The following is an 18,686-nucleotide window of genomic DNA, read 5'->3' as shown; positions in this document are numbered from 1 at the left end:
TTTCAGGATTATTCTAATTAAGCAAACTTCATTTTAAGTTTGTAACTTTAGCAACTCAAACACTCTCTGATAATGCCAGTTTCTCAAGTTTCTTACCAAAACACCTTCCATTTAGTGGCTGGAACAACAACAGTCAACAGTGGTTTTAATATTCAGTAATTATCTGATAGAATTCTTTCGTCTCCATAAGCAAAAAGTAATTGCTAAAATGGACTGAAACGCCTCCACTGTAATCCCAACTGCTCGCTCTGACCTGAAAGTTCAAACACCAGAATATTGTATTGTATTCCCTTTCCCCATCTGACAGTTATGATCCTATTAACTGAGCATAACAACTTCAGTGAGCTTTTGAAAAAGCTAGCAATTACTACTCCCTCATAAAGAACAATTCATACTTTTGAATGTTAATTCTGCAATTTTAACCATTCTTCTTTTTAAAAAAAAATCTTGCAAGATGCTTATTTCACTCAGATACCTACAAAGACATGAATTGTTACACTCTGCAAAATAATGAGCATCGGCTGTAAAAACATTTGTAAGTTACATAACATTTCAGCTCAGATCTTCTAATATTCTACAGCGGATTGCATGAGTAAGTATTGTATCATAGCAACAAAGCAATAACAGTGACATGCTGAGGATAAAATCCAAAAAGCCTAATTTAAGGAACTGACACAGTGAGGACAGCTTTTTTTGATACTAGCCCCAAGCTGATAGCCAGATTCAGAGTCAAACCTACTCTTTCTTTTTCCTCACTACAAACTTAGCTATACTCCCAAGATACAAAAGCCCAGCAGTGAGGCACAGCTAATACACTGTATTTAGCTGATGCTCAATAAAATGAAGTACCATTAACCAAAATTTACCTAGAAGTTTTAAAAAAAAGCACAGCACACAGCATCTGAATACTCCCAACAGTGGTTAAGAGACTAAAGACCTAAGGTTAAAAGCAAGTAACAGGAATTCAAACTAATCAAATCACTTCTTACCTTCCCTAGAATATCAAAGGGATCCCTGCATTAGCCGCTTTCAGTTAGACATTAAAGTAACAGAGATCGTATCTCTCCTACCATACATCACCAGTCCATTTCATTAGCAATGTGATCTATCTTAATTTGACATGTTTTCTCAAATGAAAAACCTCCTCATTAATCTGTTTTGTTACTCATCATTTAAAGCAAAACCAAAAGGTATCATCTTCTACACATACATCCATTTTCCATACTTATAATGGGAATCATAAAATAAAAACATCTGCAAGAGATGAAAATTATGTGTGACCATGGTAATAAATAAGGTAACTAGAAAGTCAGTTCTGTTGTATCAGCACTACCTGTCTTCATGGGCTCAATCCCTTCTTGACAGATAGCACATTTGTCCTGGGAATGTTATGAAAGGTACCATGGGAACCATCAAGTGATTTTGGAAAATTTGTTTGTCCGATAGTGTTCTTAACTTTTTAAAGCCTTGTCTTTAACTATCTTTAACTAACCCAGCACAACTGAAGCAAGACAACTCTACAGCACAATAAAATCACACAGCAATAATTTATTCCAGTTCTACGAATAAAACAAACTGTGCCACCATAATTGCATCAACACCAGAACTTTTAGCTTTAGTAGTTTAACAACCTGTGGCATGATTTTTAAACCAGTTTCAATTTAATATCTATCAAGATTTACACCATACATTTGAAGTTCAAGATAATTGCTTTACTTCAAACACCGTAAATACCATAAGGACCACAGAAGATCATGTAAGTTCATAGTAGACAGCAGATGCCTCAATAAAATAACCCTGTTGACAGGCTGTAGTTTGGGGGAGGAGGGTAGGCAGATATTACCAGCCTGTCCCTGAATCGCTACATGTTGTTGGAAAAGACACCTCAGAAAAAAAAAAGTGGAGGGCAGGGAACAAAACATGAGAAAGTCTAAAGCAAAAAAAAAAAAACACAAAAAAACAACCAACCACAAAGGCGTTTAGTCCTATTTAGAAGTGTCAAGATACATATATTAAACCACGCCCCCGAACTGGTCTGCACACCGTCTGATCCAGGCGATCAAAATGCAATTGCTTCAACTTTATTTTCTAGAGGCTGCTCAATAGAAGTGTTGTTTAGGAAATTCTTTAAATCCTTTGATACACTCTTTGAAAGGTCAGTTATAAATCGATCTGAGGTCCTTGGGAAGGTAGGAACTCATTACAGTCCCAGAAGGACAATTCTTAAATCGAGTATCATGGTAGGAAACACTACAGACAAAAATTCCCATCCAACACCGAAAGAACTATTGTAAATTATGATCCACTTTAACCATGACTCTTCCTAAAGATATTCATTGCCTCTGGTCATTTCCACGATAGACAGTAAAATGTTTCTAACTGATAAAAACAGTTAATTTGATGGTTGCACTCCACAATACTTAAGTTCTCAACAATTTCTACTATTTACAAAAACCTGATCATTACAGACAGTAGCCACAATATCAAATGACAAAGAGTTACAAACAAGTTGACTTGGAAGTCCCTCCTGAGCAGGTTATTAAACTTTAGAACTGCATGATTGTACAGATTTGTCTCCAAATTGAATGCTTTTAAATTTATAAGGTCATCAATCTAAGTCTAAGCATGGAATATTGAGTTAAAAGATTAATTTTTTTCAGGGAGGGCACAAATGAGACCTAGATAGGCAAAGAGACTTCACAACCACAGAGCTACCTCATTAGTATATAACTGGAAAAGACACACACCACCGTATCACTAGCCAGGGGACTAAAATGACGTCTTCCCACAGTATATTTATCTCATATGTTTACAGATCTTTCTCCTGGAAGGAAGAGACAGATCCTACTCCTTTCTCAACAGAATTGTTTACCTAAGACCTTCTGTGCAAAGACAGAGAACCTAACATAATCCTTTCTTCAGTAGTAGGAACCTGAGGAATCTAAGTCCACAAAAACTCCTCTCAACTACACAAACTGGAAGTTCAAAACACATACTTTCCCTGCCAACACAAAATAGACTCAAACATTTGCAACAAATTTCCTTTCTTTTTTTTTTTAAATATCCTTAATTAAATATTTCTATTTTTTCCTGAAAAAGCTACCCCAGGAAGATGCAGAAGCCAGAGAAACGACCATGAAGTTTTCCTCTGACAGCCTCTTAAAGCAGTTCACAAACAGCCCTTTCCAACACTTAGAGGACAATGATACTATGGAATAAAGTATTGCATCTCTCCTTACAGCAAATTGAACTTGGAGGGCAATCCTAGACTTCTACATAATTCCCTAACAAACTGAAATACAGACAAGGATTGATACACAACAAGGACTGTGCCACAGTTATGTCATATTCCACAGCGCGAAGGTTAGCTTTGGTCTCTGCTGGGCTAAGATTACACATACTGTGCTCTATGCAGCCGTGCTCAATGGTGGAGGGATCTGCAAGAGCAGAATGAAGACCTAACACTGGCATGTAAAGAGGAGCACATGTACTATGAGTCATCAAACGTCTGGTTTTGTTGGCTTTTTTTGTTTATTTCTTCACATCAGTAAATTATCAACACTGTTGTACAGCCTGCTCTTTTCAGAGATACCATTAGTCTGGAAGGGGGTTAGTCTGGTAAACTCTGCCCTAGCCTACATAAATCAAACATAGGGCGTCCTGTTTAACCTAAATTTAAGATTCGTGGTTTTGTGTGCATTATTCTTGCAATCTCTTGTAGCATCTGGGTGTCAGTGTTTATGTTAAAGGCATGGTAAAGTATCATGAAGAAAGGGAGTTTTGATGCAATTGATGTTACAACAGGGGACAGAGAGCATGTTTCCCGATTCTCAGAAGTCTATATCTGCAGCTTGACAGGCAGCAAAACAGTTGGCTGACAATGAAAAGAAGAGAAGTGTCTCTCCCTGCTACCCCCTTGCCATTTATTCCTCCCTTCCCTTCGTCTGCTCCCAGTCACATCCATCCCTCAACACTGGCTCTGGAACTTGTCAGACTCTTCTGTGAGCTGCTTTAACTCAATAACATGGCCATATTAGCGGGGTTAAATGGCTTCTGGAGGGGCCTGATGTGCCTCAGCTCTGGCACAAGATTAGCAATGGGAGCAGAAACCGCTTTCAGCTGCGGTGAGCTCTTAAGTTAGTTCACCATCTCCTTTGGAACCATATCATCCAGCTACAGAGGTACAAGATAACTGAAAAATCCTACACTCTTTTGAATAATACATTTTGGGGGTTTTGTTTAGCTTTTTTCTTTTAATTGCTTTAAGCTCCTTTCTGAAGAAAAAACGTAGCCTCTGTATAAAATGTCACCATATACTTGGTTATACTGGTAGTCTATAACATTCTCCAGTAACTACATACACCCATAAGAAAAGTTCCCACAATTCCAGCTTTTGGTACCTCAACAGCCCAACTGAAACTGGTGGGGCTACTCAGGCAAGCACTTGTGCAGCACCTTAGGCATCCAAGGAATCTTGCCACTGGTATTTTCAGGTTTCAACATAGAAAAAACTTTGCCACCCTAAGGAATAAGTACCCACTTCTTAATAGACTAGGGTTGTAGGTCTTCCCCAAGCCCCCTCCATTCAGAGTTCAACAGGATATATTTTCAAATTACCTGTTACCCCGAAGTCTACAGCTGTTGCTGGAACTCCAGAAGGGACTGAGCAAGGTCCTCTGCATGTTTTCAGTAAACAGGGCTCTGACTTTCCAGGTCAGGTAAGGGAGTCAGAACAACATTATATATCTTAAGAGTTAACCAGCTCCCTATACAGTAATAGGTCTGTTTGCTAGAGAAGGAGGTTTGGAAAACAACAAAGTAGAACAGTATTCTCAGACATTATGCTACAAGGAAATTCATAGTACATATAGGAGATAACAAAAACAAAGACTTGGCACAGAATTAAAGGTACAGAGGCACATTGGTCCATCCTGTCTAGGATCCATGTGCTCATACTAACACTTAACCTCTTCATTTCAGAAATCAAAAGGACTGCCAAGGAGCAATCAAGATAAGCTGAGCTTCTGCTGTACTTCCACTTACACATAAACTATTCTGCAGATGGTCGTCAGGCAAGACTTGCACTAAGAGATCCACATGAACAATACTTGAAAAATACACTGTGACACCCTACTTGCTCAACTGTCTCTATAGCACGTTTCATCCAAGTTAATATAAACCCTTCTCTAATCAGTTGTGCAAAGTCAAATTAAAACTGCCAAAACCAACCAACCTGCTAAAAATCATACCACCATTCAAGTAAATCTCCATTTTCTTTTGAAATAGCTAAGAAATCAGAAATGTTGCTCATCAGAATATTCTGGATTTAAGATTAATTCTGTGATACACGCCAGGGAATAAAAAGGAGGAGAAAAAAAAAAAAGAAATCACCCATTAAAAATAAAACTAGATAAGGATAACAATGAACAATTATTTTTATTTGCACAGAGCACTGTGGTTTATGAAGTTTGTTACAAAGTCTAGGCTACAGATAATTTTAAAACCATTTACTGAAAGTACTCCTGGAAAGCTATCTTCCACCCAGTAACAGCTAACATCTGTCAAATTCTGTGACATGACTCCTTGCAGTGGTGGTAAAATGCAAGTGTCTTATCTAGATTGTTTCTACCATCTTCCAAGCTTTCTTATAATCTCATACAGTTAAGAGTCTCCAGCTACTACCACATTAAATCCCTTGATTTTAGTGAAGACTTGAGTCAAGCAAGATGTTTCAGACAGTAACAAAGTACTCTGATGGAGTGCTTTCACAGTAATAGCCCTACTTCCTACTGTCTAATTACAGAAGACAACGTGCAGTCCGATGCAAAAGGTAATAGAAATTATCCTCTTGGTCGTCAAAAAGTTAAATAGCAAGACTCCAGTAACCAGGTCTGACACAACTCACCCTATTTCTGCCACACTTTCTCAAAAAGGAGAATTAAAGCATCATTGATTCCCTAAACAAACTAAAAACTCACCAAACATACCAACCATTGGAACAGGAACATGAAACACCCTGAAGTCATCCTTAACAAAATGTACAACTTGAACAACACAAAGGTTTCCTCAAGAGCACATCACCAGTTCAGAGTATAACTGAAATTTGGCTTCATGCAACAAAAAAAAAAAAAGGCAGAAAAAAAATCATCCAATGACCTGACACAGCTGAATCAATGCTGCTTTTGAAAGTACCAAGAAGTTGAGCAATTTGCATATAGTTAACTGTACACAAGTTTTGTTCAGAGTGATACTATATTTATTATAAAAGGCAAAGAAGTTTTGCTTCTCACACAGCTGAAGCATATGTTTTCAAAAACCAATTATGGTGCTTCTCCTGTATTTGAAACAAACCTTCTTCCACCAGTAAGCCAACTATCATGTTCCCTAATGCATTATTTTATGTTTTTGGCATACACTGCTACCATATTTGCTGTCTTCATTTAAGAGCCATCAGTTTTAATGACTGATCATATGCCAGAAGGGCCTATCTTGAATACAACCGGAGGCTCTAAGAGCTTAGCATTCTGTCCTGCATGCAAAACATGAGCCCAAATAATGGTTTCACTGGGTTGATGAAAGTGTAATAACTCAGGATTATTAAGTACCAGTAATCTCAGAACAATTTAAAATAGGAATCCTGCCTCTTTAAGGAAGATAGGGCTAAATTTAAGGGTGATAAATCCTGTAATAGAATTAAGATGCACAGCCAGGTCATTAAACTGGGAAAGAGGGGAGAGTAAGCGATTTCTGGAATGGGAAATTGTTTGCTGGAAGATGCGAATATGAGAGAGATGGCAACCTTTAACTTAAAATAACAAAAGTTGCTACAAGGGCCTGAGAATTAAAACTGCTTTCCCATAACAGAAAATAAAACTCCTGAATAGCTTTTGCTATATAGAAGTGCAACAAAGGTTTTTGTTATGGTAAAACATACATGCTTTCAAGAAGTCCTCCTAACAAGAGGGCAAATCAAGGTCAAGCTAAAGTCCTGGGTATATAAACAGGTCCTCTCTTTAAAGTCTAACTCAGGTTACATTGTATTAGCCACAAGCTGAAAGCACCCACAGAGAGGCTGGCACACAACAGCCACTTGTTACTCCTGGTAACTCACTCATGTGCCAGGAAAATTAACCACCAGCAAGACCCAAGAGACGCTACAGAAAGAGACTACTGACCAAGGTTCCGAGTATCAAACCAAAAAGATCAGAAGGGACAATCGGTATGATGCTGCTTGTTCCTGACACACAGCTGTTAACTATACTTTTCCCCAAACACAAGCATTTGCTCTTAAAGAAACACTATGTATTGAAGCATAATGGTTCAGCACCATTTTGGATTTTCACATGTAATTTTGAAGATGTAAAACAACCTTCAGGTTGTGACAAGGTAGACTGAAGGAACTGTTTCACATCTACCCTGCTAAGAATTAAAAGAATAATCTGAACAGCTCTGCTCCCTATTTACCCCCCAACAGCTGTAGTACTCTGTACGTACATTTCCAGGGGACTAAGACAGCTGAAAAGCAGGTGATAAAGTTGTGTGCCACACAGATTCAGCAAAACCTTAAGCTCAATATCCATTATGCAGCACTGTATTAAAAACATTCTCTGTTCATAGCAACATAGACACTTGGCTTGACCACAAGACCAAAACAAATTGATTTGCACTTCTTAATCTTGAAAGGACAGAAACTGTATTTACAATTTGACTAAGTTCCCTTTTTATTCAGTCAGCTGCAGAACTCCTGTCAGACTGAAATTATGGTATTTCATAATTAGTGAGCATTGATAATGAAGTATGCCATAAGTGAATCCGGTGTGGGATTTTTTTTTTTTTAAATCTATTAACTTGTGTTCTTCCTCAATCATTTCCTCACCTTATCTCAGTAGAAAATTAACTTTGAATAAGATGCTGAAGTTGCTCCAGTTTGACATCACACCAGAAAATGCAAGTCAACGTTACAAATCAAGCTTGTTTTTATTTTCCCAGAAACTGAAGAAACACTCATGTCATTTTCATGCGGCAAAATTAGTGCCAAGTGCAATATAAAAATACCTTTTATTTGAAACCAAGGGGTAACTTTAAGTATTTCTTCACAAGTACAGAAACTCATTTTACAGTTAATTTAGCACTCAGCTATTTTCAATGGGTGAAAGGGATGTATAGAGGAGTAATTCGATAGGCAATCTGTGCCAGAGGAAACACGCAATCTAGCTTTTCAAAAGCCAAGGAAAAATCTTTTACCTTGAATCCCTGTGTAAATCCAGGTGGAAGTTACAGGTATTGGATTAATTCCTCCAATAAACATATACCTTACAAATTGGCTAAACCAGTGGTTTTTAACTTTTAAGTTTTCTCAGACAAATAAGATAATGAGACACTTTATAATGACAGGGTGTTAAAGTAGGAAGAATGAAGATTAAATTAGACTGGAAACACAGGTGAAATATTCCTTCTGCTGCATTCAGTGACCTAACTCCCACTGACCTTAACATGAACAGATCGTCCTGAACAGATGAATATTCAAGCACTTGTGGGATCTCTTTATCACTTAAATTAAGCATTTTGCCTCACAAATAAGAGGTTGAGCTACTTTTTTTCATAAATTTTAACTGTACTCTAACAGTCACATTCTTTCTTATTAAAAACTGTAAACATCAAGTGTTCAGTAATGAGGGATCCTACACTTAAGTATATTCCCATTTGGCAAAAACTCTTGGCTATTTTTAAACTAAATTTATACCATCTTGTTATACTTAGTTTATTTTGCTCCTGCTTCCTACTCTTATGGGAAAATGGACAGAAATATAAATTACCAAACCTTACCCTTCCTGACTGTACTGTGGGACGCAGTCTATGCCTCTCTAGGGGGTTCTGATATTTGCATTTTAATTTTTCATTTCAAAATAATAATGACTGTTTTCCTATAGAATCTAACTATGTTGAAATGCACTAATTTACTTCACATAAGTAATTCAAAACCTAAGCTTAATTCTCATAATTTGTTGCTGTTGCATACGTGTGGAACCAAAAGTTATGCTGCTTAACAAGACCTCAGTCTTACACGTATGCTTTACTTTAAGTGAGCATAGAATCTGTAATGAAAAACATCATACACTTTCCAAAAGTTTTGCTTAATTACACTAAACTGGAACTTTTTTTAAAAATCCATTTTATTCCCCTACACTTCACCACAGAATTTTACTTGGGAAGGAATTAAAAAAGCTGTGCTTTTATTTTTTAAAGGACTAAACATCTACAGAAGCAAAGTAACCCATTAAATCACTTCTAAAAGTTCACTTGTTCATGCAGTGACACAGCCTGCTGATTTCCCAAATACAGCAATAGCAGAAATAAAGCTGTTTCAAATTGCTGTGACTTCCGATTCCTGCTCTTCTTCAGACCAGCCTTCCTGGCCCATGCTATACTGTCCTTCTCTAAACTTGCCCATCCCACCTCCTCTTTCAGTTCTGAGAAAAATCTACTGTGCTGCTTTCACCTCTGTTATCCACAACTTGTCAACTCTGCAAGTGCGTGATGGTCTCAGATATAAACTTTTAATCAGTAATTTGAAAAAGTAAACTTGTATAACATTTTGAAAGTTTTCCTGTTATGGTAGGGAGTAGCTTTAATGCCTTTAATTCTCAAGGGTTTAAAAATCACAAACTAGAATTAGAACACCTTCCTTTTGCAACACTATTTTTGAATATACACATGCAAATACAATTTTTGTTGTCACTCACATCTTGACCTCCCAGCTCCACAGCAAAATTCGTATTTCTCTTCTGAACCCTATCATATCAACGAGGCTGGCAAAAACTACCAATTTCACCAAAGCTCTGCCTGGTAAGATAGTGGGAAACAATAGCAAAGCAGAAACTTGAAAGTAGAACGAGAGAAATCTTTTCCCAATGGTAGCCAGGCAACACAACAGCACAATCTTTTTTTTTAAAAAAAAAATCTATAGCCTTTTCCCTTCACCACATTCATAGCAGCAATACATGTTGCTACTATAGCAGGCTACAGGTCACCTACAATTCTGATCAGGCTGCCGTCTCTTCCCACAGCTGCCACATCCTTAAAACACAAAGGCCTTGTATTCTGCATCTACATTTCACCAGCCTCTCAGCTTCACTTCCCACTCACCCCACCATAGTAGCCAGAAGCAGTACTACTAAACACAATGACTGAAAGTGAATTTCATGCTCTAATCGTGGTCACTGCAGTTACGTTGTCCTGATTTTTAAATTCTTAAGTAAAGACTCATTTGATGAACTAACTCACCTGCAATCAATCCTGATGTACAGAACAAAAACCCTAAGCCCATGAAGTTTCAGGAAGATCATGGGAAGTTCGAAAACCATGGTTGCAATGAAAAACTATGAAGAAAGTAGAAATTAGTATGGTAAGAAATATTTCAAGAGAGTTTCACAGCCAACAGGAGACTGAGCTTACTGCAGCTACTGGAGAGGAGCTAGCTTCTGCCCCCTTCCCACTTAAGTTGCTCTCATCAGCTCACCACTTCCATACTATCCCCTCACCTGTACGACATTTCTGGGTTCTTGCTTGTAGAAAAACACAAGTTTTCCATACACCTAGTTGCAGTGCCTAGCAGCACTACAGACAAAAACACGGAAGAAAAGCCATGCATAGGAGCCTCACAGAGCACAGATGAGAGGAGCACAGTAGATCCTGAAGTACCTATACAGAATAGCATAGCAGATACTGAATCATCAGGCTTGCTATGAGCTACAACAGCTACTACATATGGCTTAGAACTCGGATCAAATTAGATCCATTTTCATTAAGATCTATGTGCTAAGCTCCAAAGTCCAGCAAACATTAAACTTCAAGACAGTTGGGTTTTGTTCGGTTGGTGGGTTTGGTTTTGGTTTTTGTTTGTTTGTGTTTTTTTGGTTTTTTGTGTTTTTTTTTTTTTAATATTGACACCATACAATTTATTTTTACTCTAGTCTTAGAAGCAGTTTGAACTGTTTCTGCTGAAACTAAGAAAATCAGCCTGAGGAATAGTTCCAAATAAAACCGTCCATACTTGGCATGGAAAACTTCAGTCCAAACAGTTTAGCAATGCTGTAAGCAGCTGAGAATAAGGTCTTGTGAAGCAAAATTGTAGGCAACCTTAACTATGATGAGCTCTGCCTTTAAGACAAAAGTACACTAGGAAACGGGCATCTTGTAGACAACTTACTTCATTGGTCCTGAACTCAGCAAAACTTAACAGAAACTAGTTCAGTGACTGTCTGATAAAAATGATTCAGACATTAAGAAGAAGCTGTCAGTGTCAGTCCAGTTTCTAGTAAAGCATTTTGTGAAGGGAGTTTTATAAAACAGACATTATTTACTACCTAATCATCTAGTTCAGCTGTGGTTCCAACCTTCAAAATGCACACACTGTTATGAGACTATCAATTTTAGCCTGCTAGATTAAAACAGGATTCAGGACTACAATGGCATAGAGGCTGAATTTCACACCCTTCCCAATGGAAGCGCCTTTTTTCATAAGAACACAACACATATCCCTTCTATGCTTAAAGAGAATATTAATCTGTCCAGAACTGTTGGTACTACACCTTTTCAAAAGCACAGAATTATTTTAAGATAGATAGATATTTTTAAAAAAACAAAAACATCGAAACAACACAAAACTGTAGATGGAAGTAATCTTTTGATCAAATAGCCTGGAGCAGTAAGTAATTCCATTTGTATTTCCTACAGCAACTAACATTAAATTCAGCACCTGCAAAACTAATATCTGACTAAACTAGAAAGCAACGAATATGGAAAAAGAAATCTGATACTAAGCTGGCACACAGAAGATGTGAAAGATTTAAATAGAAAAGTTCATGTGAAGACTGTCAATAGGCTCTATATTTAGGAGTTGCTCTTGATGGAAGTATATTCTAAGCCCAAAAATTCAAGTCTAAGGATAAAAAAGGTCAATTTGTTAAGAATGAAAGACTAAATGTTCCACTCCATAAACTAGGAACAGTTCCTTAATATAGAAAAAAAAATTAAACGGCCCATTTTTCATGGAACTACAATAGAATATTAAAAAAATTCTTAAAGCTTTTTTAGTTATTATAGGTTCACTATTTCTCAATATTATAACTTTGCTAAAAAGAAATTTTAACTACTTTATAGTACACCCTGCTGAGATGATACATAAAAGTTAAACAAAGTCCTCATAGACCAGCCTCATTCTTCATCTGAAATAAAGATTATCTCTCAAGGAAAAACTCACCCAAGAATATCCCCGCAGTTGCAAGGGATGTTGAATACAAAAGGTAGAGGATGGGGGACTACAGAAGAGGAAATAACAATGAATCATGAGGGATATAAAAAAAAAGTGCAAATCTGAGACAGAACACTGTCTCTTCACTTACAAGTGTTTATTAAAGCTGTAGTAAAAGTAAACCATTCTAAAAATTCGAAGGACATTTTCCTTTTGGGAGCAAAGGCAACTTAATATGAGAAGAGAATTCCTCTCAGCTGTTTTTAACTTCACTTATTTTTGTCACTCTTAAGTACACACTATATGACTACATACATGACTACATGTCCCTGCCATGGCAGGGGGGTTGGAACTAGATGATCTTTAAGGTCCCTTCCAACCCAAACCATTCTGTGATTCTATGACTTAAAACATGCAAAGTCTAAGGTTTGAACTGACCCTGACAGATTTAATAACGTTAACATCTTACCCATAAGCAAGCTTGTTAGGCTTTCCTGTAACGTTTCCACAAGAGCTTAGCTTGAACACAGCACCTGGTTTTCAGTCAAACCCAAGCTCTCTCAAGGGTTTAAGTAAAGAAAATACTACTGTTAACACCTACTTTAGACCCGCATTTGAATGTTGAAACTACACATTGGAAGATCTTCCTAAAAATGTCTCATTCCAGTATAATACACCATTGTAGCTCTCAGCCCCAAAGGGATCGTTATGGCCATTGCTAGCCTATGGTTGAAAGATCTTTGGACCACTTTCCAGTCCTCCTACTGTAAAGGCCAGCATTTTCTCAGTGGGGAGACAGTTTAATTTGGAAGTGAGCATTATGAATTTCTTTTCATATATTTGTTCTCTGAGCATGATATAGGAAATAAACGTGCAGTTACATGCATCTTCCCAAATGGATATTCACTATTGAGAAGATCACAGAAACACATCAGGAAATGTTTATCCATTCCAGCTGCACTTGACACATTCTGTACACAGGAAAAAAAAAAAAGTATATTTGCTTTAGAACCTGACAGACCATATTAACTGTGCTAAACAGAAGCAACGAGTTATGTTTTCTATTCACCATTTTCCACCTGTATTTCTACATGCTGCTTCAACCAAAAATGACAGAAACAAGTAGGCATGCTTTTACTGTAATGAGTCAGATCAGGTTCCAAGGTCAAGTTGTATCACTTCTTTCAAAATTGAAGGTAACTGCATGTGCTATTACAGTCTTTTAAAAGGACTTGCTATTGAGACAAAATTACCACGTCTTAAGATGTTAAAAACACTTCCTTTGCCAGACTTCTTTAAACTCAACACCCTCAGAATTATCCATGAAGTCATAAAATCCTGCTGTTAACCCGCACGTTATTTTGGCTGCAGATTTTTCAAAGGATTTGCATTATGTAAACCATAAAGTAACAAAATGAAAAGAAGATGGGGAAAAAAAATTAACTTCAATTTTTAACAGTTTTTACAAGCTTTTGCTTTTTCTTTTAAACACAGATACTGGGTCTTCAGTATTTCTCATTCAGCTTTTAAATAATACAGTAAAATGGATACTCTCCTGAATAACAAAACACACAGGAAACCTGCTAACTTAACTGAAGAACACATTACTAATTTATTTTATGTATCCTGACATCAGTCAGGTTTTTCTAAGCTTTTACGTAAAAATGGTAGGTATCATCAAACAAGCTGAATGTTAATGACCACACACTATCTTGCTGCCCTTCCTCTCAACCTCCCTCCCCCAACAAAACCTACAAAGGCAAGAGTACTCACTGTTTGGGACTGTTACCTACTAGTCAGAGATATATTTCTTCTCCTAGCGGTGACACAACATGCAGCCAAATTAAGGAATTTTGGTAATAACAGCAGCAGTGCAATTAACTCCAGGAATACATACTTTTAAGATTATTTGTCTATAGGCTTTCAAACAACACAGCTATGAAAAGGTGTTACACAATCCGATCTGGCCATTTCAGTGGCAAACAAACAACAGTCCCTAAATAAAAGTCAAAAAAACCCACAACACTATCTATTTGAGAATGTACTTTTTGAAGTGGATAGGTAATTTTAATTTTTCTTCTGGAACATCTCTCCTTCCAGTAAAATAGGTCCAAGTATTTTAGGCCAGTCTGACAAACCTATTGGGGAGTTTTAAAATACTGTTTATACCTCAGAATATTTCTTCTTAAAAGTCATGAAGCAAGACAGTAACTATAAGTGACATTAAATATTTTATAGCAGTTTAATACCAAACTGTTTTTTCGACTACAAAATGCTACTTTTCTCCAAATACAGGCTTCAAACACCTCAGATTTAACCATTTATTTGAAGATATCTGGAAAAGCAAAAAGTCTTAATCTGATTTCATGAGCGTATGCTGAGCACCCTTAGGCATCAGTATAATGCTGTGCGTTCCTTTTTCAGCCTCTTCCTGGGAACGCTGGCTACTACTCTGTAGATGATACTACACACTGGCAGCATCACAACTATTACTGAATTTCATACTGGCTTTAAAGAACAAGGCAAAGCTTCATCTTCCCATGACGTGCGATTAGAACAAGAAGTTTTACAAAACAATGTATTTACAGAGAGAGTAAACACTTTCTTTCAAAAAGCTTTTTTGCTTTGAGGGGTAGGGGAGGTTCAGGAGAAGGGAGAGAGGGAGCCTCAAGCAGATGGAGAGAAATCATCCTATGTCCATAGCTACATCCAGGACAAATCTAACATCACAAACTCAAGGGAGAAAATATGCAGAAGACTGCTGCCTGACTTTCTGCTAACTGGCTAGTTGGAATACCATAACTCATAAAAGTATATTCTGCCCACAATTTACGTTCTGAAGCAGGTTCAGCAGGCAACTCTTTAAATTTAATCATAACCATAAAGATAGACGTGATTTTCCTTTAAGAATTTAAGGCAATTCAAACTACTATAAAACTCTGCATAACTGAAGAAATTCCTCTGACAGTTTATGGCCTCAAATCTTCAAACATGTGAGCTGCTGATGCCGTGCAAAGTTTCTCTGTGTTGTAAGTAAAAATCTGTAAAAATCACACTCACAAAACTGTAAGATTTAATCATAGAGTTAAAACTTTAATATTAAAGTCCCCTCTCAGCAAAGAAGGTAAACTTGGACATTTTGCTGATATAAGCTGGAAATAGTCCCTGCATGAAGTATGTATGTTTAACTGTTGCTGGATCAGCACCCAAACTTTCTGAAGTCTGCCACCTATGTGCGATATTTACCAAGTGCTTTTACAAGGTCTCAAGTGTGGTTTTGTAAAAACGATCTGAGGAAAATATACTGTCTAAACAGCATGTAAATGGCATAAACTAAATCTTGATTTCAAACAAATTATTCCGGTTATAAATCCCTCAAATCAAACTAGTGTACCAAGACAGGATGCAACTTCACAGAGAAAAGAAAGCACAAAACAAGCAACAGGAACACTCCTGCCGTTGTTAACAGTAACACCCAAAGCCACTGCAACAAACATGCTTAAAAAACCCCCAAACAAACTCTAGCTACTCTGCCGCTCAAGCTTATTTGCATTTAATAACATTTCTACCAGGTTTATGGTTCACGTACATCTGCCACTCAAGAGTAGGAAAAAGAAAAGTCTTGAAATACTACAGACATGACTGTAAAAGCCATAAAATCAAACAGAAAACAGTATCTAGGAATAATTTTAAGTTTGCTGTATTCCATTCAGATTTTGGATATTTGCTGCAAATCACAGAGGTTTTTTCCACTATTATAACAATGCAGCTTCAAAAATCTTAAGACTGTAACGCTACTGGAAGTAAACTTAATATGCTGGGTCATGTTACAGTAATCTCTCATTTTTCAGGTGCCTGTCAGATACTATAATATCAAGTTTATATTCTCTATCTAATAACCATTTTATGATTTTTTAAAAAGAAATATACACAAATTTATTTCAACCCTCAAAGGTGTGGCAGGTCACAATTAACTTTCATTTTCGCAATCTAACAAACCGAGTCTTTTCAGATTTTAGCTCCAGTACAGAGGATAAAACCTTCACTATCTCTTCTAAAGTCAGCAATGCCAGCATCTACAATTTTCATTCACTTGTGAGCGCCTTCATACAGCACTCTGCAGGAGAAAGTCTCCGAGGCAACTCCTGATCACTAAAATAAAGCAGGCAAAACGTCAAACGTTGTCCAAAAGTGATGGGAAGGAACCACTACGCCAAACGCAAACTCTCTCCGGTAACTCAGGATATTATGCCACAAGCACAAGAGTTCCTCTTTGCAAAATCCCCCGTGGGAGGAGCCACCACTCGCTCTTACGTTTTAGTGCTCAATTCCCTGCGCTCCTAAACTCAACTTACCGTCTACATTTTCCCCAGTAAACCCCCAAAAAGCACGCCTGCCCTCCCAACACTTACTCCTAAATAACCCAGAAAACGAGTGGCGAGTTCGTGGAAGCAGTCCCCGGGCCATAAAAGAGAACCGACCTGTATGCCCCTTGTTTATACGAGCAGAGCAAGCGAGCCCATCGGCACACACCATGACTCCCGCAGGGTCCCCACCTGGAAAGCACCGGGAGCGCAGGAGGACACGGCTAAAGGGCAGAGGGTGCGGGGGAAGGGGACAAGCCAGGACAGGCGGCGACAGGGCAGCGCGGGGCATGCAAGCGGTGTCAGAAGAGGCAGCCCCGGGCAACCGAGGGCATCGGCACCTGTAGCCGGAGGGCTGGGGTGTGCGGGAGGGGAGGGGGAAGGCCGACAGACGGGTACCTTTGAGCTGGGGCAGCGGCGAGAGCTCCACCTGGCTGCTCTGGCTGCGGAACTGCGAGGAGCCCTGCGAGCGCTTCTGCCTCTGAGCCTTGCGCACCGATTTCCGTGTGAAGCCATCCACTTTCTCCGCGGCAGAGATGGCCGCCGACATGGCTGGGCGGTGAGGCGGCGCGGGGGGACGTCGCTCTCCAGAAGCATATATTAAAGCGGAGGGAGAAGCGGGCGGGCAAAAAAAGGGCTTTAAAAAAAAAAAAAATCCCAAACCAAAAAACAAGCGCTCCCTGCCCTCACGCCCGCCCGCGCACACACACCCCGACGGGAAGAGGGGAGGAGAGGGCTGGCGTCCTGGGTGCCGGGCGGGCTGCCGGGCGCTGGGGAGGCTGCGGGGTCCGGGCTGCCGCCTCGCTCCTCAGTTCCCGCGTCCCTCGCTGTTTCCTCTCCGCGCGGAGCCGGCTGCCAGGGAAGCGGGGGAGAGCGGCGGCCGGCGGGGGAGAGGAAGGGGGGGAGGAGGAGGAAAGGGAAAAACAAACAAACAAACCCAACGACAACTCTGCCCGGCGGGGCGGGCGCCAAACTTTCCCGCGGCGGGGGTGGGGGGGCGGGGGGAACCGGGCTCCCGCTCTCCTCAGGGTAGGCGCGACGCGAAGCCGCCGCGGGCCGGGTTCGGCGGCGCCGCTGCCCCGTTCCCGCCTCGTTGGCTCCGCGTCCCCCTCAGCCGGGCTCGCCTGCGCCAGCCCGTGCCGAGCCCGCTGTCATCGGCCGGACTCGCCCCTGGGCCGAGCTCGCCGGGGAGGCGGCTTCCACTCCCCGCTCCCCAGTCGCTGGCTTCCACACGCCCCTTCTCCGCCTTCAACCGCCGCCGGGTGCTCCCCGCGCCTCCGCCGTCATCCTGCCCCCTCCCGTTCCGCCGGGGCCCGCCGCGAGTGTCTCCACCCGCCCCAGCCGCACCGCCAGAGCCCCGGAGCCGGCGGGCGAGCGGCCGCGCAACTTGGCGGAGCGAGTGGAGTTGAGCGGAGAAAGGAGGGGAAAGGGGCGGGGCGGGGGCGACGGCGAAAGGGGCAAGAAGGGGCGAGAGGAGCGGCCGTTGCTGGCGGCGCTAGATGATTGACGGCGCCGGACAGCCAGTGAAAGGAGAAGATCGTGGAACACCCCCCTCCTCTGCGCAGGGCTTCGGGGAGGACGCGGGAGCTGGGACGCATACCGGGGACGGCGTGATTGACAACAGAATTCTCCAATCGAGAGGAGGGGAGAGGAGGTGGGTGGGGTTTTCCTGGCCGACGTAAAATGCGAGGGAAGGGGAAGGGGTGGAGATAGTGGGTGGAGCGGGTATCGGCCAATCCGCGCCGAGGGGCGGAGCCGGGAGCGGGAAGCGGTGAGCGGTGGAGAGCGGAGGGTGGTGCCGCCGTTACTGCGGCGGCCCGTTACCGAGCCGCTCCTGGTCGCAGCGGCCGTCGCAGGCGGCGAAGTCCTGTTCTCTTTGCGGAGCGCAAGCGCCCTCGCTGTCCCTTCTGCGGAGACACGAGCCGTCAGGGGGGCCGGGTCTGGGGGGAGGCGGTACAGCCGGGATCCCGGGCCGGGGCCTTCTTCCCGCCGCTCCGCCCTGCCCCACCACTGTGAGGGGGGTGGCGGTGAAAAGCGGGAGGAGGTGCGTGGAGAGAGGGCGGCGGTCC

At 40.7% G+C, this 18,686-nt stretch overlaps 1 protein-coding gene across 1 annotated transcript in view; it reads right to left on the bottom strand.

The window, feature by feature from the left end:
- Positions 1-17,264, bottom strand: part of PPP2R5A (protein phosphatase 2 regulatory subunit B'alpha) — a 46,817-nt gene extending 29,553 nt beyond the window's left edge. The window contains exon 1 of the mRNA XM_086461873.1: positions 17,017-17,264. Within this exon, the coding sequence (XP_086317999.1) occupies positions 17,017-17,167 (151 nt within the window). The 5' untranslated portion in view covers positions 17,168-17,264. The remainder of the gene's footprint in view (positions 1-17,016) is intronic.
- Between the last annotated feature and the right edge of the window lie 1,422 nt (positions 17,265-18,686).

The sequence above is a fragment of the Leptosomus discolor genome, chromosome 2 (genome assembly GCF_034619465.1).
Source record: "Leptosomus discolor isolate bLepDis1 chromosome 2, bLepDis1.hap2, whole genome shotgun sequence".
NCBI lineage: Eukaryota > Metazoa > Chordata > Aves > Leptosomiformes > Leptosomidae > Leptosomus > Leptosomus discolor.
The sequence above is the reverse complement of the archived record's forward strand: the minus strand, read 5'-3'. Positions and strand labels throughout refer to the sequence as shown.